Source organism: Triturus cristatus, chromosome 2_2 (genome assembly GCF_964204655.1).
Source record: "Triturus cristatus chromosome 2_2, aTriCri1.1, whole genome shotgun sequence".
NCBI classification, from domain to species: domain Eukaryota; kingdom Metazoa; phylum Chordata; class Amphibia; order Caudata; family Salamandridae; genus Triturus; species Triturus cristatus.
Genome location: NC_140582.1, coordinates 461,936,096 through 461,954,348, shown reverse-complemented (window position 1 = coordinate 461,954,348; position 18,253 = coordinate 461,936,096). Strand labels below are relative to the sequence as shown.

The following is an 18,253-nucleotide window of genomic DNA, read 5'->3' as shown; positions in this document are numbered from 1 at the left end:
AAGGATAGGAGCCTCCCCCGAGAGGACATACACACAGGATTTAGCCCAGTTGATGACTAAGCCGGAGTTGCGGCCAAATGAACGCAACACATCCACTAACACAATCAATGATTCACGCGGGGAAGCAAGGTACAAAAGAATATCGTCCGCGTAAAGGGAGACGCGATCCTCATACTCGGGGGTCCATCGGAGACCACGAATCGAAGGGTGCCACCGCAGCCACTCCGCCAGGGGCTCCAAGGCAAGCGCAAAGAGGAGCGGCGACAGCGGGCAGCCCTGCCGCGTGCCCCTGCCCAGTTCAAAAGGAGCCGATACTCTACCATTCACCGCCACCTGCGCCAGCGGTCCGGAGTACAACAATTTCACCCAGCCAATGAATCCCGGGCCAAACCCAAACTTAGCCAGCGTCGCCCAAATATATGGCCACTCAAGCGTGTCGAACGCCATAGTGGCGTCCAAGGACGCCAAAATGGCTGGCTCTCGTATGAATGGGACCCTCGCGAGCACCCCATGCAGACGCCGCAGGTTGAGCGCGGTGTTGCGATGAGGGATAAAGCCGGACTGGTCCTGATGGATCAGATCGCACACCACGCCAACCAGCCGATTCGCCAGCACCTTGGCGAGAATTTTCGGCTCCGCATTCAACAGCAAGATAGGCCTGTAAGACGTGACCCGATCCCACAGCCTCCCCTCCTTATGAATAACCACAATAGTGGCAAGACGCTGGTCCAGCGGGAGGGAACCCGCCAACCGGGCCGCGAGGAACATATCACGGAGATGCGGAGCCAGCGTATCCGGTCGTAATTTGTACAATTCGATGGGAAGGCCATTAGGACCCATGGCCTTGCCAGAGGCGACCAAACGTATGGCGAGGGCAATCTCATCAGATGTCGGAGCCGCGTCCAACAACAGTTTATCCTCCTCCGAAAGGGAAGGCAGCGCAATGTCTTTAAGCAGGTCATGGGAATCCTCTTCCGAGCGGGAAGATACCGGGGAATACACCCCACGGAAATACTCAGTGAAACAGTCATCAATTTCCTCCGGCTCAGTGACACACACACCATCCAGTCTCTCAATCGACGGGACCACTCGACTCGCTCTCTCCTTTTTATCCAGCCACGCAATCAGTTTACCAGCCTTATCACCCACATCATACAGCCGCCCCTGTTGCTCTCTACTCAGGCCCCTGGCCGCCTCCGTGACTAGGGCCTTGTAGTCCGCCTGTTTGAGTCTGAGAGCATGCAGTTTGTCGCCCGTGACCCCACACTCCAGATCACCCTCCAACTCAGTTATCTCAGATTCGATACGGGTCACCTCCTCCCGCTCGCGCCTCCGGGAATGGGAAATGAGGGATAGGGCCTCCCCTCGGAGTACCGTCTTGAACGCCTCCCACAAAGAAACAGCAGACGACACAGACCCCACATTGTCTTCAAAATATCGCTCAAGAGATTTAACCAAATCTGCGCGAATTGTGGGGTCACGCAGGTACCAGGGGTTGATCGGGACCACCCTCCCCCCTCGGGACAATGTCGAAGTGCAACAGGAGCGGGGAGTGATCTGAAATACCCCGAGCCAGATGTCGCACCTCCCCAACCCTCTCCGCCTGTGCTGCTGGCATCAGAACATAGTCAAGCCTCGAAAGACTGCCATGAGCCCCAGAATGAAAGGTGTATTGTATCTGCGTAGGGTGTTTCAGCCGCCAACAATCCACCAGCCCCAGGGTATCCAAGAGGCCAGATAACCAAGCCTGGGCGCGGGGAGATCCCTGGGCGGGTGACGATCCTCAGTTCCGGAAATTACGGCGTTAAAATCCCCCCCAACCACTTGAATCCCCTCCGGCAGGCCAAGAAGAAGGCGCCCCAAGTCAGCGAAAGTAGTCGTCTGCAACCCTGGCGGGACATAAACAGAAACCAAAACAATCACTTTACCCTCCAGTCTACCCACTAGAGCCGTATATCGTCCCCTATCATCATGGAGCACCTCATCAACCTCCAACGGGAGCGAGGTTTTAACCATAATGCCCACACCCCTCGAACCAGATGTGAAGCCCGAGTGAGCTACAAGGCGATAGCCCCGTCTGTTCATGGCACGAAAGGAATTTCCAATGAGGTGTGTTTCCTGCAGAAATACTATATTGGGTGAAATCCGTTTTAAGAACTGCAGGACCACCCCCCGTTTTATCCTGTCCCCCAGTCCATTAACATTCCAGGACAAAAGGCTCAGTGCCCTACCCCCCATCATGGCCAAAACCAATCAGTCTCCCCCCAGAGAGCACTTTAAAGATAGCACAACAATACTCCTGCCTTGTGGTATAAATAAACAATATCCAACCCCAACCCAACATCCCCAACAAAACTCCCCCCTCCCTGCACCCCTGCATGACCTCGAACAGCCCCCCAACTTGCAGTGTGCCTGTCGCCCCTGTATAAACTAAACTACAAAGACCCCCTAGAGGAGGACAGAGAACCCCCTCGAGACACAGCACAACCTCCAATGGAGGGGAAACAAGACACAACAGTCAAGAGACCCTAAGCTTGGCCGAAAAGTGGCATCATCAAGAATGAGCCCCAGTGTCAATACCTCATACCCGGTCCGGTGGGCACTCTCCTCCCGCTGCCCCCATCCCATCCCGATCATGTCCCCCAGGCAAAGTGTCCAACCAGTCCCCGGCCGTCTCAGGACGGTCAAAAAAGTGAGTGCGACCATCAGCCTCCACACGCAGCCTGGCCGGGAAAAGCATTGCGTATTTTAAGTTCATGTCTCGAAGCCGCCGCTTGACGCCCATGAAACTCAGTCTCTGCTTCTGGACCGCCTGCGTGAAATCAGGATAAAAGTTCACCTCCATGTTCTCCAGCTTAAGCGGCCCTTGCAATCTGGAAGCTTGTAAAATCGCATCCCTGTCCCGAAAGTTGAAGATACGGGCAATAAGAGGCCGCGGGGGAGCTCCGACCTTCGGTCTACCGCCAGGAACCCTATGGGCCCTCTCCACCGCAAAGAATTTACTCAGTCCTCGAGGCTGGAGATGGGTAGAAATCAGGTCCTCCACAAAGAGATCCGCCGCCGAATCCTCCCGTCCCTCAGGCACTCCGATAATACGGACGTTATTCCTCCGGGCCCTGCTCTCGGAGTCCTCCAGGCGCCGATCCGTGAGCGCCCTTGCCTGCCGGAGCCGGCGCACCTCCGTCTGGAGGGCCGCTACCTCAGTCGTGAGGCCCGACGCGGTATGGGCCAAAGAGTCAACCCGGTCATTTGTCTTAGATAGATCTGCTCTCACAAGGTTGACATCGATGAGGACCGCATCGAGTTTGTGCGCCAAGGTGTTGAATTGTTGGCCCACTGAGGTCTTCATCTCGGCAATGGCGCCCATGACGTCCTGCAAAGTCAGATCCGTAGGCAAATCCGGGGCATCCGGGGGGCACTCGGAAGACTTATGCGATCCGCCGGGAGACCCCTCCGGGAGGGTGTAGCGATCCATAATGTTGACTTGAAGTGCGGTGCCACGCCGGGTCGATTTGGCCTTCAGCCGATCTCCATCCTGCTTTGTGGCCATCGTCGTGTAGCTCGCACCCTCACTAGTCACGCAGTGGAGAGCAAGCAATCAAGGCCGGAGGCCACCTCAGGAAGGCGCAGCGGGTCCCCACAGACAGGCAGGCAGGGTCCCCCAGCGAGGCCACCACCACACAAAGAAGCGCCGTAATCCCACTCGCGATGACTGCAAGGGGACTCAAAAGCAAAAGTGAAAGTGTGGGGTACGCGACTCGCCGGGCTCGTCCTGCCGTTGTTATTCACTTCTCCACTGGATCACCCCCAAACTCGAGTCCGGGGTCAGGAGAGAAGCAGGCCGCAAACTTCAGTCGATGCTCATCCCGGCACCCGGGGTCCGATTCAAAAACGGAAAACAGGTACCACCTCGGCTCAGGTTCACCGACACAGTCCCCTCAACCGATTTAGGATGAAGACAGGATAAACGTAGGAGGTTGCGGAGGTCCTCGGGAGCCTCGCACCTACGCGGCCATCTTGGTTGCGCGCTAGGCTCCTCCTCTCTATGTTTTGGTTTTTAAAATATAAATAAAAGGCATTGTCATTTCGAATGCCAATAGCTCAAACTCGCGCAAATGTGAGACCTATTGCATTGCAAATGCAATGCTTGTCTACACTGGTTATGTGGTTTGCACTTCCGATATTGTGAGGTTTGTGTAAAAATTACATTTGTTTTGCGTTTTGGGTGGAGCAAAAAGAGGGACACATAGCTTCAAACCACTGAAAACTTCTCAACCAAAATTAGTCGTGATTTTTTTTTTAAATAATGCATATGCCGCAAGCCAATAAACTACATGCAAATGAAATGTAGATGGAACTATGAGCAAGGGGAAATCAATAATGGCGAAAAACTGGTGCAATTACTAACTTAAAGACAGTGACTTGTCTGCCTACTGTAAATTGCCATAGTGGACCGTTCTGCATTTCGACTCGCTGGCGCCTGCTCTAGCACATTCCAGTAGGCGAAGTTAAAAGGGATCAGCTGATTAATCAAAGATGCGCATGTGGAAAGGAGAGTGCTAAGTGCACTAGAGTGTGCTAACCTCATCAAACAGTGCGCTTGTGCAAGTGACGGCTAGGCCCGTTTTGGGAGAGTGGAATTTTGCCTATAATAGAACGTGGCATGGCGTTATGACTGGATCGGTCGTCGTAAAATGTGGGTCACATTACAACCAAAATTACGGCAGTAATGTCTTGGACAACTGAGTGCGGGCGGGGGGGAGAAGGGGCGTGAAGGCATGGACAACGGAGTGCGGGCGGGAGGAGGGGGCGAGAAGGCACAGACAACGGAGTGCTTGCAGGAGGGAGAAAAAATAAATAAATAAACTGAGCGCGGTGTCCCTAAAGCGTTTGAAATAACAAAAAAAGAAAACAAAATACAAATTAGGTTAGGAAGCAGCCTACCAAAGCTGGCACCCCTTGCCTGCTGTGTTCCTTAATAAAGTAAATAGTTCTCTGAACTAGTAATGAAAGCTCCTGAGTTAGGACACAGTAAAAGATCGAGTCCTGGTGGGAGGTAACAAATGGAGACAGAGCGGTAACAAGGAGGGCCTAACAAGCCTCATAATGAATGGGAAGCCAGCATTTACCAAGGACAATGACACCAGCCAATGAAAAGTAAGGGCAGAGAGTGGGCGAGGCTTACACAGCATGCTCTACTGCTGCATGCCTCGCAGAGCGAGCAGCGCATGCGCGGTGCGCCGTTAAGCTCGACCTAAAAATGACAAAGTAATGCTATCTCAAAAGGTGTTGCATTACGCCACATAATCTGTCTTTTCTTGCTACATAATTTAGTCAAACCTGCCGCCTAATTTGTCCCTCCCCTCCGCATATTTCTAGTGGCCCTGGCTATGGAACAAAGTGCTATGTAAAAAAACAAACTGCCAGGTCTTTGCTGCCTTCCTACACTCCTTACATGTATGACCAGCATTTCTTCACTTTGCTCTCTCTTCTCTGAACTGTCCTCTCTGTTCAGCCGTAAAGCGCCTAGGAAGCTGTCACTTTCTCTGAGTCAACACTCCATGACCTCGAGACCTTTCCCCTGCCAGCCTGTTATCAGCCAGATAACCAGATGTCTGCCATCTGATATCGCTCTATCCCACTTTATGGCACTGATCGATGCATATTGATGTTCTCCTGTGCAAACCTGAACTGGTCAGAGCCGCTTTCTCTTCTTGTCTCTTTTTTCCACTGCGCATGGTGGGCGGCCTTTTGTTTGATGTGGTTGGGGCCTCTCTTCTGCAATCTGCTGGGAGACTGCCCTCGGACAGCACGCCCTCCTATCTGTGAGACAGCATGCACCACCTACATGGATGGCACCTCCTGAAATAGGTATTCTATGGTTACCCTCATTCCATTAACAACGAAAAATAAAAATGTGCTGCTAAATTACAAATATGACGGGGCTTTTTTTACGAAAACTGCAAAAATCTTACACCAAAAAAACCCATTAAAGTTGATCGTTATATTTTTGTTTCAATTTATTTTGCTTTTTTTTATACTCCACAGTTTTGGAAGGATTTAGCCATGTTAGAAAGTCGTATAGTGATTGTTCTGCGTGCAAAACATGGATCTGTTGTTGGTCAGATAGCTCTGTTGGCCCGAGGAACTGCCGAGGTTTGAGTTGCAGCAGGGGCAGTTCCGCCTTTCATCCTTCCAAGTTTGCCAAAACGGGTCCATTTTGAGTTCAGTGATGATAAACTCTGTTATTCAGTTACCCGGAGACAGAACAGTTTGTGATATGAACTATAGACATACTTAAACCTGCTCAGATCCTACAAAACCCTTGCCATGTCTAATTAGACCTGCTTTGAAGGTGGAAGACAGTAGCAAGCACAGAGGTATACGTATGCCAACAAACCTTCCACCGCTAGAAACAAACCTACCTGAAAGGAAAGAGTCGATTAAAATGGATGGAAACACAATCTCTTCTGTTCTTCCAACTGGTCCCACCATGTAATCCAAAGGCTTATGCGATATTTCCCCTTACACTCTTGTAATTTGCACAATTCGTGCAAATTTCACATAATGAAATTATGCGGAATGCCAGAAATTGTTACAGTGCAAAATTCCGCTCACTTTCTTTCTGTTAAACACTGGATCATGGAGAATATGTCTCGGAGGAGAAATGTTGTAGCAGGAAATGAGTTACGAGAGAAATTTTCAAATCAAACTAGTTCATTTGTTGGTGCCTCGAGTGACCTTTTATGCGAAGTAATGTCTTGTAATCAATTTCCATTCGTGATGGACCTTAAATGCATTTTGCGTACTTTAGGAGTAATTGTGCGTAATTTTCCCGACTTGCCCTGTACTTTCGCATTAAAAATTCTGCTATGTAACACAGCAGTATGAAACCACGAATGACTTCTAACACAACTAGGTGAGATGTCATTATTGCCTGTAATGCTATCCAGCACATCTTTGCTATTCTCCATCGTAGTTTGGAATTTATTAGGAGTTTAGAAAAAAAAATATCAATGGGGAAAGGGAACATAGTATTTAAAAAAAAAAAAATCTAAAAAGACATTAAAATTAGACTCTGAACAGAATAATAGACCAATAATAAAAACTCAAACCTTAGAAAAGACCAATTTAGCTGGAATATAGCAGCGTTCGACGCAGTATTACATCTCTCATGCGTATGCCCGGTTTCTGTAGCAGTCTTCCAGGTGTACGGCTGGAGAGTTTCACATGTGAGATGAAGGACACTGATGTTTGACTGATCTGTGTTCTGCTCCTGCCTACAGCAACTGTCTCTTCCCCGGGTAGAGCAAATCAGATCAGCGGGGGCTATCGCACCTCCTTATCAGCCTCATTTGCTCCCATGAGAGTAATGATTTGCAGAAGCGTTGATGAAAGTCTTTCACAAATGTTATGCTACCTTGCGGGGATCCTGATTTTTATTATAGCCCAAATAAAGCCAGCTCCTACTTCTGTGAAAACCCTGTTTTGTTGACCATAGCCAACCAAAATTACGGCAGTAATGTCTCCGACAACGTAGTGCGGGCGGGAGAAGGGGGTTTCAGTTCAGCACGGGGGAAAAAGCAAACATGGAGGGGGGCACTTTGCAACACTAGAGGGTTCGCTGTATGAATGGCACTTTTCACATTCTGCAATTACTCCGCTCTAAAAAACAAAAAAAACAGTCTGCGTCTGCACTTTATCGTAGTACCTCCGTTTACAGCCAGTATTAGGAAAATAAGGAGAAAATCGCATTTCATAAAATGGGGAATTTAAGAACGAGTCCCGTGGCCAGCACATGAATTAATAACGAGCGGCCGCCATTGTCCCGGCTGCGCACGACGTCCTGCCTGCTGTAGTAAAAAATAAAAAGAAAAAAACTATTTCACTTACTTGAGGTGACGGGTAAAAAGCAAAGTGGCTGCAGCCATGATGCTCCGGGAAACAGGAAAAAGAGTACTCCGAAACAAGAGAGGAAGAAGGAAAGTGGAAGGTAACTAGTTGGTCGGTGTTGGTCTTAGAAAAACAGAAGTGAGGTATGCTGCTTGAACCATTTAGCATAATGCAAAAAACAGTGGTCCTAGACCTTCTTTAGACAGACATAAATCAATTCCCTGTTAGGGTGTATTTAGTAATAATTTTCATGAGCATATTCAGGCACAACGCACCTGCTCATAGTATTAAATACCTTATTCACAAATGAAAACATTTACAATAACCCCTAATTCAATTCAGCATGCATTTTATTCTTATGCCAATGGTGTACGATTCAAGAACATTTTCAGAATAATGTACATTTATCATTAAGTATAGACGGTTGCTCCAGGTGGAACGTGCATAGAGAAAAGGTGCTCAAGTGTAGAGAGATGTGAAAAGAACTTCAGAGTAGTGACATAGGGAAGGGAACATTAGTAATTTTGAACACATGGACCGGTTGTAATTCACCGTCCTATCTAGCCTGGCCACGTTTACAGTAAAATTCAATTAAATTACAATTTTAATTAATGCAATAATACATTCTTGCGTGGCACGTTTTTGGGAAGGAGTGTGGGATCCAGGCTGATTAAAGGGGTGTCGACGTTTCGACCCGTCTTGTGGCTGCAAGGGTGGTTCGAGCCTCGGCCTTGCGGGTTTTCCTCAGGACAGGGTGGGGCAACCTTGTTAGATATAGGGCTTAGTCACATACCTAAAGGGCGAGATTTGGGAAGCAGGGGCCAAGTGGACGGGCCTGGATTAGGGCCTGGAGTAGCTGTGCTGCGTTGCCCACAACACCGTGCCCTCGCTGCCAATAATAACCTTTATGCCCGCGTACTTGCAGGGATTTGCATGTTCCTCCCTGCTCATCAATGCCAGGGCCCCCCAGGATTATTTCCTCCTGTGAGGTGTGCACATTGCCTCTCACCTGCTTCAGCCTGTGCCGGGGCCACTACGGTGGTTAGTCTTGAGGAAGTGTGCCCCCAGATGTCCCCCCTCATAAGGTGACACACGGTCAATGCAGCCGATTCCCATCGTGGTGAGGTATTTCCCACCACTACAAGATGACTCTTGGCTGCTGTTTGGGGGCATCTTGTGGAGTCCGGTACTAATGTGTGCCCCGCTCTGCAGGCGAGCCCGCTCTCCTGGCCACTTTGCTATGGGAGACCCCACACCCTCAGGGCAATGACTTTCCAAATGTCCCTGTGTCCATATGGGACGGAGTGATGCTGGGCCACGCAGCCACGATTCCCCACTCTGTGGCTCTTTCTCTGCTTGCACCGGGGAAGGCGCGCGCACAGTCCTCCACGCCACTCTGAACTTCCTTACCGGCCACCCCCAGTAATGCCATCGGGAAGCACCAAATCAGTCATGGGCCAGGCCCTCTCAAGCCCTCCAGTCAGGATGCACAGACTTGCTGTCACACCAGGCAAGTGCCGCTCCAGCGGACCCCTTCACCACTTGCTGGGCTCCTGCGTAGCCTGGGCTCCCTGGTGCTGCTTTGCTTCTCTCCCGCCTGGGCCGGCGTTGAGTTGACGGTGTCCTCAGGTGTGGGTCCCCCTTCCCCACCCCCCACCCTTCTCCCCAGATCAGGGCCACCGCAACCTGTCAGGACTCTGCCCTGATGGGTATCTTCTGCTGCTTCGGCATTCCTCGCCTTACCATTGCATGCCTCAACCCCAGCCCCCGGCTGAAGGTCACCCATATTGCAGTGAGGCCAGGCCACCCCGGACCACCACAAGGCACCGTCCTCCACAGCCTGAAAGCGGGGCCCATGCAACCGGAGCCTGCCTTGTCGTCCTGGGGCAGCAATCACTCATTCTGCAGGACTCTTATTCTTGTGTTTACAATCTCAGTGGCTCTCAGAGAGCTGAGGCATTTCACGGGCCCAGAACTGGTAGGCCCCGACCTCAGCAACCGCTGGCCTCCGTTGGCCCATTCGGATGATGCATCCGGCGTTTTTCCAGCTCTCGAATAGTAGAGGAGGAATAGTGCCACTTTCCTTTACTAGAGTGGCGGCTAGATGCCTAGTTTAGCAGGATTAATCAGGATTCTAGTGTTGGACGGGCCGGAACCCAGTTGTTTGTACTATCTTGCAACTAGTCCTTCTGCCGCGTCTTCTGATGACAATATAGCGCCATGAAACCTCCGGGTGTACGCGCGCTTTATAAATTTACACTAACATAACATAACATCCTGTCAGCCATGTTTCCAGACCACACCCCCGTGATCCCCCAGCTTGACTTTGCTTACTCAAATCCCTCCCAGCCCTGTGTAGCCTAACTTGACTCTTCATACTCAGACGGTGCTATCTGAATGTGTGAATTATTCATTGGTAATCTTTCAAAGTTTATTCAGGAGATATATTACCCATTTGAAATAAGTGACATATCTTTGTAAACATTAGATCCTTTGGATATTCTGTTTGAGCAATATCACTGTAAACTGGCGATGCATGAAGCCTCTTTGATGACCTCTGACATGAGTTGCATCACAGCATTGTAACAGCATGTAGATTACTTCCCGGGCAGGGGTAATGTCAAAATTGATTATCTACGAATGGAACACATAATCTGGCAGAGCCACGTATCAAATGTACCTATCCTTTTCTTCAACTAGACAAGGTACATTGGGTCATTTGGCAACAATCTTAACCCGTCCTTGAATCTGGATTGGCCTAATTCTTTAGGCTCTCCACCTCTAAATCTGTCATAAAGAGCTCGGGATGTGGCTGGATGAAGCTTTTAAATTTGATTTTCAGGTAGTAAAGCTAGCTGCCATTTTATCCGGTATATTGAGGATGCGTCAGTATATTTTTCCTCTCCTTCCCCCTGCCTCTAAGAGTTTGGTAGATCAGGCACTCATACCCTCTCACCTGGACTACAGCAACTCTATCTGGGAGCACCCAAAGCCACAGTAAAGAGTATTCAAGTTGTGCAGATTTTCTCTGCTCTGATACTGCACGACATTCCCCGATACCAGTCTACCCGGCAGACTCTGCCTTCTTCATTGGCTCCCTGTTGTAAAGAGAATTGAATTTAAATCACTCTGTATTGCTCATAGGGCCATCTTTGAGAAAGGGCCTCCAATCACCTGTTCATTGTTGTCTTCCTATATCCCTGGGAGATCCTTGCGCTTTTCCAATGCCCATTTTTGTCAAGGTACCTGTCTTCAAGAGAGCTAAATATGGAGGACACTCTTTTGCATATAATGCAGCCAAATTGTGGAATAGCCTCCAGCTCTCTCTTTGTTCAATTAAAAAGGAACTCCCTTTCCAAAAGGCATTAAAGTGTTGGCTTTTCCAGGATGAGCCCCTCTGATTCCCCTATCGATTCTGTGCCTCACTTTTAGAGCTGAGATGCCTACGGTTAGCTATGTGCTCTGTAAGTGCTGAATAGAATAGAATAGACTCAAATTCCCCATGAGAAGGAATAATGACACAACTAATCCAGTCTAAAATAAGCTGCTTTGGAAAGCCACTCTGCATATTTTGTACCTGTACGCATCATAAAAGTCTATTTTACTTTGTTCATCTAATAACACTGATGAAGATGCATGCCATTCCAAAAGGCCCAGAGTCTAGATGACCTGTTTCCTCCATATACCATTCTGAGGTTGTCAGGTTTAGGGAGGCTCAATAGCACTACTTATTAATACATGTGACTAGCCCTCCTGAAGATGCTCTGTGTGGGTTTACCTTCCTGAGTCCTACCTGCCCCTAAACAGACTGTAGAAAGCGATACTATTAGTCAGAGTTCACTTCTTTGATCATCAATGAATGCTTGTTGCCTGATATGCATGAATCATCTCAATAATCCATTTTGGATTCACAGTACCATTTCTAAAGACTCCTCTGTGATTTGATTCCTCCAGTTCCTCAAAATAACGGGATGTTTCACTGAAATTCAAAATGTCCTGGATATGCACTCCTTGAACACTTTACAGAAAAACTCTGACTACCACGCTCATTCATGACCCTTTACCATGTTAAAGAAGAAGGGAAGTATTTCCTTATACTTGACAAAACAATATCTCACACTTTTAAAATTAGAAGTTGTCACCCTGTCATAGGTTTTAGTCTATATACAAGAGATGTATTCAGAAAATGTGAAAGAAGTTTTTAGATTTTGACCTAGCCATTTTTATGATTATTTTACCCCAAGAAGGAGGGGATAAACAGAGAGGCCTGGTTGAAAGATTCATTGAATAGGATTAAGAAAGCTGGTGTGGGATTGAGGACTTTGACATTCATGTTTAGATTCTCTGTATTCCCCTGGTTCGTCCAATGCACCCACTGAATGGAGGTATGTGTTACAAAAACAGTTCAAGAATATTCAGGATAGTTCTGTATGTGTCTTTTGAGGTGGAAGCTCTTCTGTAGTATTGGTTTGGACCATTAGCATATAGCTGCATGCTACTCTAAGCAGCCTCAATCCTGCCTAGAAACCAATTTTCCTATAAAAGCTAGTTTTCCTTTGGCAACGCTCTTTTATGTGGCTCTTTAGAGGGTGACAGATACTGCCTTGTCGAAGACTCTCAATGTATGACTTCACAGTGAGGTTAGATCCTAAGAGTTAAATAAAAGAAAATCTGAAAATCATTGCCTACAGTAGCACAGATTTATGCGTAACTAACCCTATACAACATCTTCACATTTATAATATGGGCTTCACTAGAATGGTGAATAGTTTTTAAGAGTTGGTTCGTGAAGTATATGTTTATGGGTCAAACATCTATTGTGATTTTAAACAAGACATTGTCTTATGATTTGTAGATGTTACAGAAACGTTACATATATTTGACTTCTTGCCTTGCCTAAAAGATCTTAATCTGAGGATGCTTTGGGACAATAAAGGCATGAGCAAGTGATAACACTAGAGCCAAATCCTGTGCTGCCGCAATTTGTGATTACTTTCAAAATATTCATTTACAATACAACAGATTTTTTTCTGGTTACCACACTGTCATGATCATGCCCATGTTTTGCAGCTTCTTGTATGTTTGATGCTTTTTCGTAGTGTAAGGAAATAAGATCACACTACCACTCATCATCTTATTCTTTATACATTGCTACCTATTTTACATTCTCATTTCTTCTCTACATCTCTTTAAGGACAGCCATTGCAGTCCCTGTTTCCCTGTTTTTTTAACCTGTGGTTTTCCCAACTCTCCAGACCCTGAAAGTTTTAAGTACTGATGGAACTGAGTGTGGGGATTGATTGAATACTTTTTGGTTGATGTAAGTCAGAGTAAATAAAATTGCAAGTCCGTCTCCGCCTTCAAAGAGGGATATCCTTGGTACTCTTTTGCCTGTTTTGTGGCGATTGCCCAAATTGGCAGCTGTCCCCAGGTGTATCAGAGAACCACATTGCAACTCTAAAACTCAGCAAGGCCACTTTCGCTGCTCTTTCAATAATGGTGTTGTTTACTCAAGTCACTTTGAGATCAGGAGCAGCTTCATTTACTTTTATTTTAGTGTTTGCCAGTGTTGTATCTGATAGAACTACTGTTGCTCTAATAGCGTGTATTTTCATGGAGTGCAACCAAAATCTCTGTTGCCACCTTCTTCCCTTTCAGCACACTGCATGCATTGCATGTTTGCTGCAATGTGACTCGCAATGCCTCACTTGTTTTAAAAGAGGTTAGTTCATTTCTATTTAGATGAGGCCCACTTCTTAGGTTTGATGGGAAAGACGCACCCTACCCTGCAGATGCACCATGTCACCATTTTATTATAAGTTCCTTATCCTTGATGCTTGTTGTGTGCCTCAGTGTGAGATCCGTGCTCCATTTGCTCTCAGCACCTGTGTCACAGAGATTCCCCCACAAGTCCAGCAGAAACCTTGGCTACCTACAACTATCAACTTTTCTTGCTGTTTCTTTATTGAATTTTTACTGTGGTTGGTTACCCCTTTGGCAGCATGCCCACAAGCTCCCATAAACTGCCGTCCCTGCACTGGTGTTTGCTTTTGACCTTTTCCGTCTCACCGGAAGCTATGTTACTGGCTTCGAGCTTCCCCAAAATCTGATATTCTTCACACATAACATTCTTGAGAAGCTATCCAGGCACCCTCCTCATGTCCTTTTGCTATTTTTTCACTTCTCCAATTCAAAGAAGGGAATCAGGGTAAATAACTGCTGCCTCTCTGACTTCAGATACCACCTTAGAGTCTAGCTAGCAATTACCCCTTGAGGTAGCACTTTTGAAATCAAGAGATTTGTATTGAGTTTTGTTGTAGATCAATCAGTGTGATTTAGAGTCAACTTGTGATGCCGTTTACAGGAGTTTCCTTTTTCCTTATAATCATACTTCCAACAGTCCTCCCCCCAACTACCCCTTTCCAACTTCTCATATCTTCAGTTTGCATTTATCAGTCTCTAAGAACCATGGTCTCCTTATCCTTCTGCTAGCCGTAATTTCTTATCATCCTCACCCAATGGTATCGCCAACCGTAATACGTGCAATGTGTTACAGCCAGTAGCGTTGTGCTTTCTCTTGACCATGGGTTAGGTAATTCTGCCTTGCCCATTTAGTGTCTAACATGTAAATAAATGTAATGCCTTCAATTTAGATAGTACACCAAGTAACAATTTTTAAAGCAAAAGATTGTTTGTTTGTAGTTTGTGTGTAGGTAATTTATGGCAATAAGGGGTTTCCTGATAAATGAAGCATGCACAGGCTATCTCAGGGCACAAGGTTTAATGTGCATTTCATTATTTTTTTCAATCGTTTTTGGTTTTAATTAAACTATGAAAAACATCATTTTGTGTCAAAACGGCAAACATTGCAGTCGGTAATTATAAAACTATCATTTTGTTTATTTGTGTTATCTAAACTGTTTTTTAATAGCTAAACATTGAAAATGTTGATAAGATGCTGTTCTAAACATAAAATGTTGTTAATTCATGACACATATTTTCTCTCCTAGGCAACACTTTCGTAAGAAGTCATCAGGTTTCGCCGCAGTACAGCAGCTTTTTACTGACCGTTGGCCAACCGGTCCCGGAAATAGAAGTTTGTCTGGCACAACAGAGAGAAATATTGACTTTGAGCTTGACATTCGAGTTGAAATAGATAGTGGCAAATGTGTGCTTTATCCAACTACGCTTCAACAAGAACATGATGACATAAGTTTGAGGAGGTAAAATCTGAACACCACGAATGCATTCTTTCATTAGCTAAATGCAGTAAAGCACTGCCGGCAGGACTCCTGCATGAACACAATTTAAGCTTTGCAGGGCGAACATAATCTTCCATCCTCCCCGAATACCATTTAATTGAATAATAGTAACAAATGTTATTTTGCAGATATTAGTAACCACAGAAATGTGTTATAAAGATAGAAACATATTTTGCGTTGTACCACGAAGCATATGTTGCTGCTAATGTTTTTTTCTCTCTTGCTGCCCTTGAAATCGATTTATTAACAAGCAAACAGTTGTAGCTGGCAATAGGTAGTCACTAAGAGCTACCTCAAACAGTGGTGTCCCGGCGCTTAGCGGTAATCAGGTGAACAGGTAAGGGACGGGACTAGCCTAGCCAAAGAGCCACGTCTGCAGATGCCTTCAAAAATCCGATTCAGATTCCAGTAAGCGAAGACGAAGGGGAAGTGCATTACATAGCATAGCTGTCCTGATCGAGAAGGCCCTACCTCCCTTTCTGGCCTTGGAAAACCGAGGCACGCACAATAGGTGCTTGGAATTGGATCTAAGATTGCGGTCCGATTAATACTGAAGGAGTCTCTTTCGGAGGTATCTAGGTTCAATGTTGGGCATTGTCCAAAAAGGCAAGGGTCAAGGCCTTGAATTTGATGCGCTTTGCAACCGGAAGCCAGTGAAGGAGCTTTATGTGAGGAGAAATGTGCTGACGGAACGGCACTCTACAAATAAGTCTTGCTGCCGCTTGCTTGCTTCATCAATCTTCCTGAGACACACCTGGAGTTCTCACCTCCTATGGTTCATAGGTGACAGTATTGGACACAACTTCTCTCAGAGCCTTTCTCCTCCCAAGAGAATTCTGGATAGTCAGGATATGATTCTGATGTTTCAAGAGAGATCATATTCTAGCCCTAAATGTCATTAGCCTGCTGATTCCAATGGCTTCTTGCATACTGTTGGTCACTCATGCACATTGGCACATGAGGGCTGTCCAGTGGTGGTCCATCTCCAATGGTTGCAGTACAGGGGCATTTGTCAGACAACATCAGGTTCCGCCGAGATACCCAACAAATCTCCAGAGGTGGTTGGTAGAGAGGATCCTGTCCTGTGGTAAGTCCATGAGGCCACAGTAGCAACAGCTGCATCTACCTTAGGGTGGTGTGCCCTCTAGAATTGGAGATTAGAGGACTCTGGTCTACAATGGAGAAAGGATTACATATCAGCTTGTTGGAACCGCAGGTGATTCGCTTTGCACTGCCTTTGTAGTCTGTCTGTCTTTTTTCTTCCAGAAAACACAATGGCGATATGGTATGTGAACAAGGCGGATGGGCTTTCATGGTATGTGTACAAGGCGGATGGGCTCTCAATCTGTGTGCCCGAGGTACTTCGGCTGTGCCTTGGGCCTAGGTGTATGGGTTATGACTGGTGACCAACCATCTGATAGCTTTCTTTAACCAAAGAGCTGACAGCCTGAGATTATATCATCTTGCCAACCACAAGAGGCATCTCACCTAGAGGTGGGGCAAGCCATCTTTGCCCTAGGGGCCACTCTTTAGGTGGATCTCTTTGCCACTTGTGAGAATGTATGTTGCCCTCTGTGCTGTGCCCTCAAGTTCCTCTTTCAATGAGCTCTAAGTGATGTATTTGATCTGACATGGACTTTTCCCACAGACAGCATATTTCTCCTTGTTACCTTGATACCCTGAGTGTAGACGAAGTTGTGCAAGCGATTCTGGGTACGCCAGACCGGCCGCACGGGGTGTGGTAAGTAGGCCTTTTTTCGTTGTCTGTCACCCTCTTTCTGCTTCCACTCAGGGCAGACTTTCTCTTGTAATCAAACGGGCAGGTGCTACACTCCAACCTCCAGAGTTTCCCTCCTCATACACGGAAAATGAGCTGGGACATTGGATTTCCTTCCATCTGCTGCGGGAGGTGGTGGACGTCATCCTATTGACATATGCCCTCTCCACAAAGGCCGTCTGTGCTGAGCAGTTGAACTGGTTTGTTTCATGGTGCGCGGGGAGGGTATGGACTCCCAGCAACCCTGTATTTCTGATTTGTTGCTTTTTCTTAGCTAAACAAAGTTGTTCTGTGGGCACAGTTAATTGATATGTGTCAGCTTTATAAACCTTCATTTTCTTCCAGTTGAGCCCTTTTTGTTAAAGTCCTTGCTCATTATGATGTTTTGAAAGGACTACTGTATATTTCCCCATCCCCTTTTAATGTCTCAGTGGCGGACCATAATTTGGTTTCGATTTTCTTGTAGGGGGCTTTGTTTTAACTGATCCATGACTGCAAACAGCGCCTTTTGACTATGAAGACTGGGTTTGTTGTGGCCATTGCTTTGTTTCGATGTGAGCTACTAGTGCTGTGCTTCCAACCTCCGTTCACATCCTTCTTTCCAGACAGGCTGTTTTTGAGAACGATGGCATCCTTTATGGTGAAGATGGTGACCCTATTCCAAGGGGGTCAGTCCATCCCATTATTCATTTGCGACCCTGTTCCCCATTCAGGGAAGAGGAGAGGTTTCATAGGCTGAATTCCCTTAGAGCAGTCAGCTGTTATAGTGACAGAAACAAAGATTGTCGATCTGACTAATAGTTTGCCATTGGATATGTGGGCAACAAGAAATGCAAAGCTGTCCTGAAGAGAACTCTGTTCAGGTGGATTATGCTTTATATTAAACTTTGTTACACCCTTGTCAAAAAAAGAACCTCAAGAAGGTATTCAAGCTTGCTCTACCAGAGTGCAGGTGACTACTTTGGGATTGTCAAGGGGCATGTGTATCCCAGAAATACGCAATATGCCGTATTTGTGAAGCATTACTGCTTGGACTCGGAAGTATGAAGGGATGATCCTTTCGCACGTTCCATGCTTTAGGAAGTTCTCGTATGATCATTTCCTCAGACCTGCCACCCGGGAGGGGCATGGCTATGTCATCTAAATACAAGCTGAGGAATCTGCTTTTTGAAGTATTCATTCGAATAGGAAGTTACTTACAATCTGTTTGTGGGGATTCGCCATCTACTTGTCAATTGCTCACTGATTCCGCCTGCGTCTCCTTTCGGTGTAATGGTCATTACAATAATACGGTTACAGATTGAACTGTTGAACTCCATAA

The 18,253-nt window shown here is 46.8% G+C and overlaps 1 protein-coding gene across 12 annotated transcripts in view; it reads left to right on the top strand.

Annotated features, from left to right (window-relative positions):
• Positions 1-18,253, top strand: part of BLTP1 (bridge-like lipid transfer protein family member 1) — a 1,988,102-nt gene that overhangs the window by 1,517,691 nt on the left and 452,158 nt on the right. For all 12 annotated transcript variants that reach the window (XM_085641559.1, XM_085641555.1, XM_085641564.1 and 9 more), the window contains one exon: positions 14,904-15,116. In XM_085641559.1, coding sequence (XP_085497685.1) covers positions 14,904-15,116 — 213 coding nt within the window. The remainder of the gene's footprint in view (positions 1-14,903; positions 15,117-18,253) is intronic.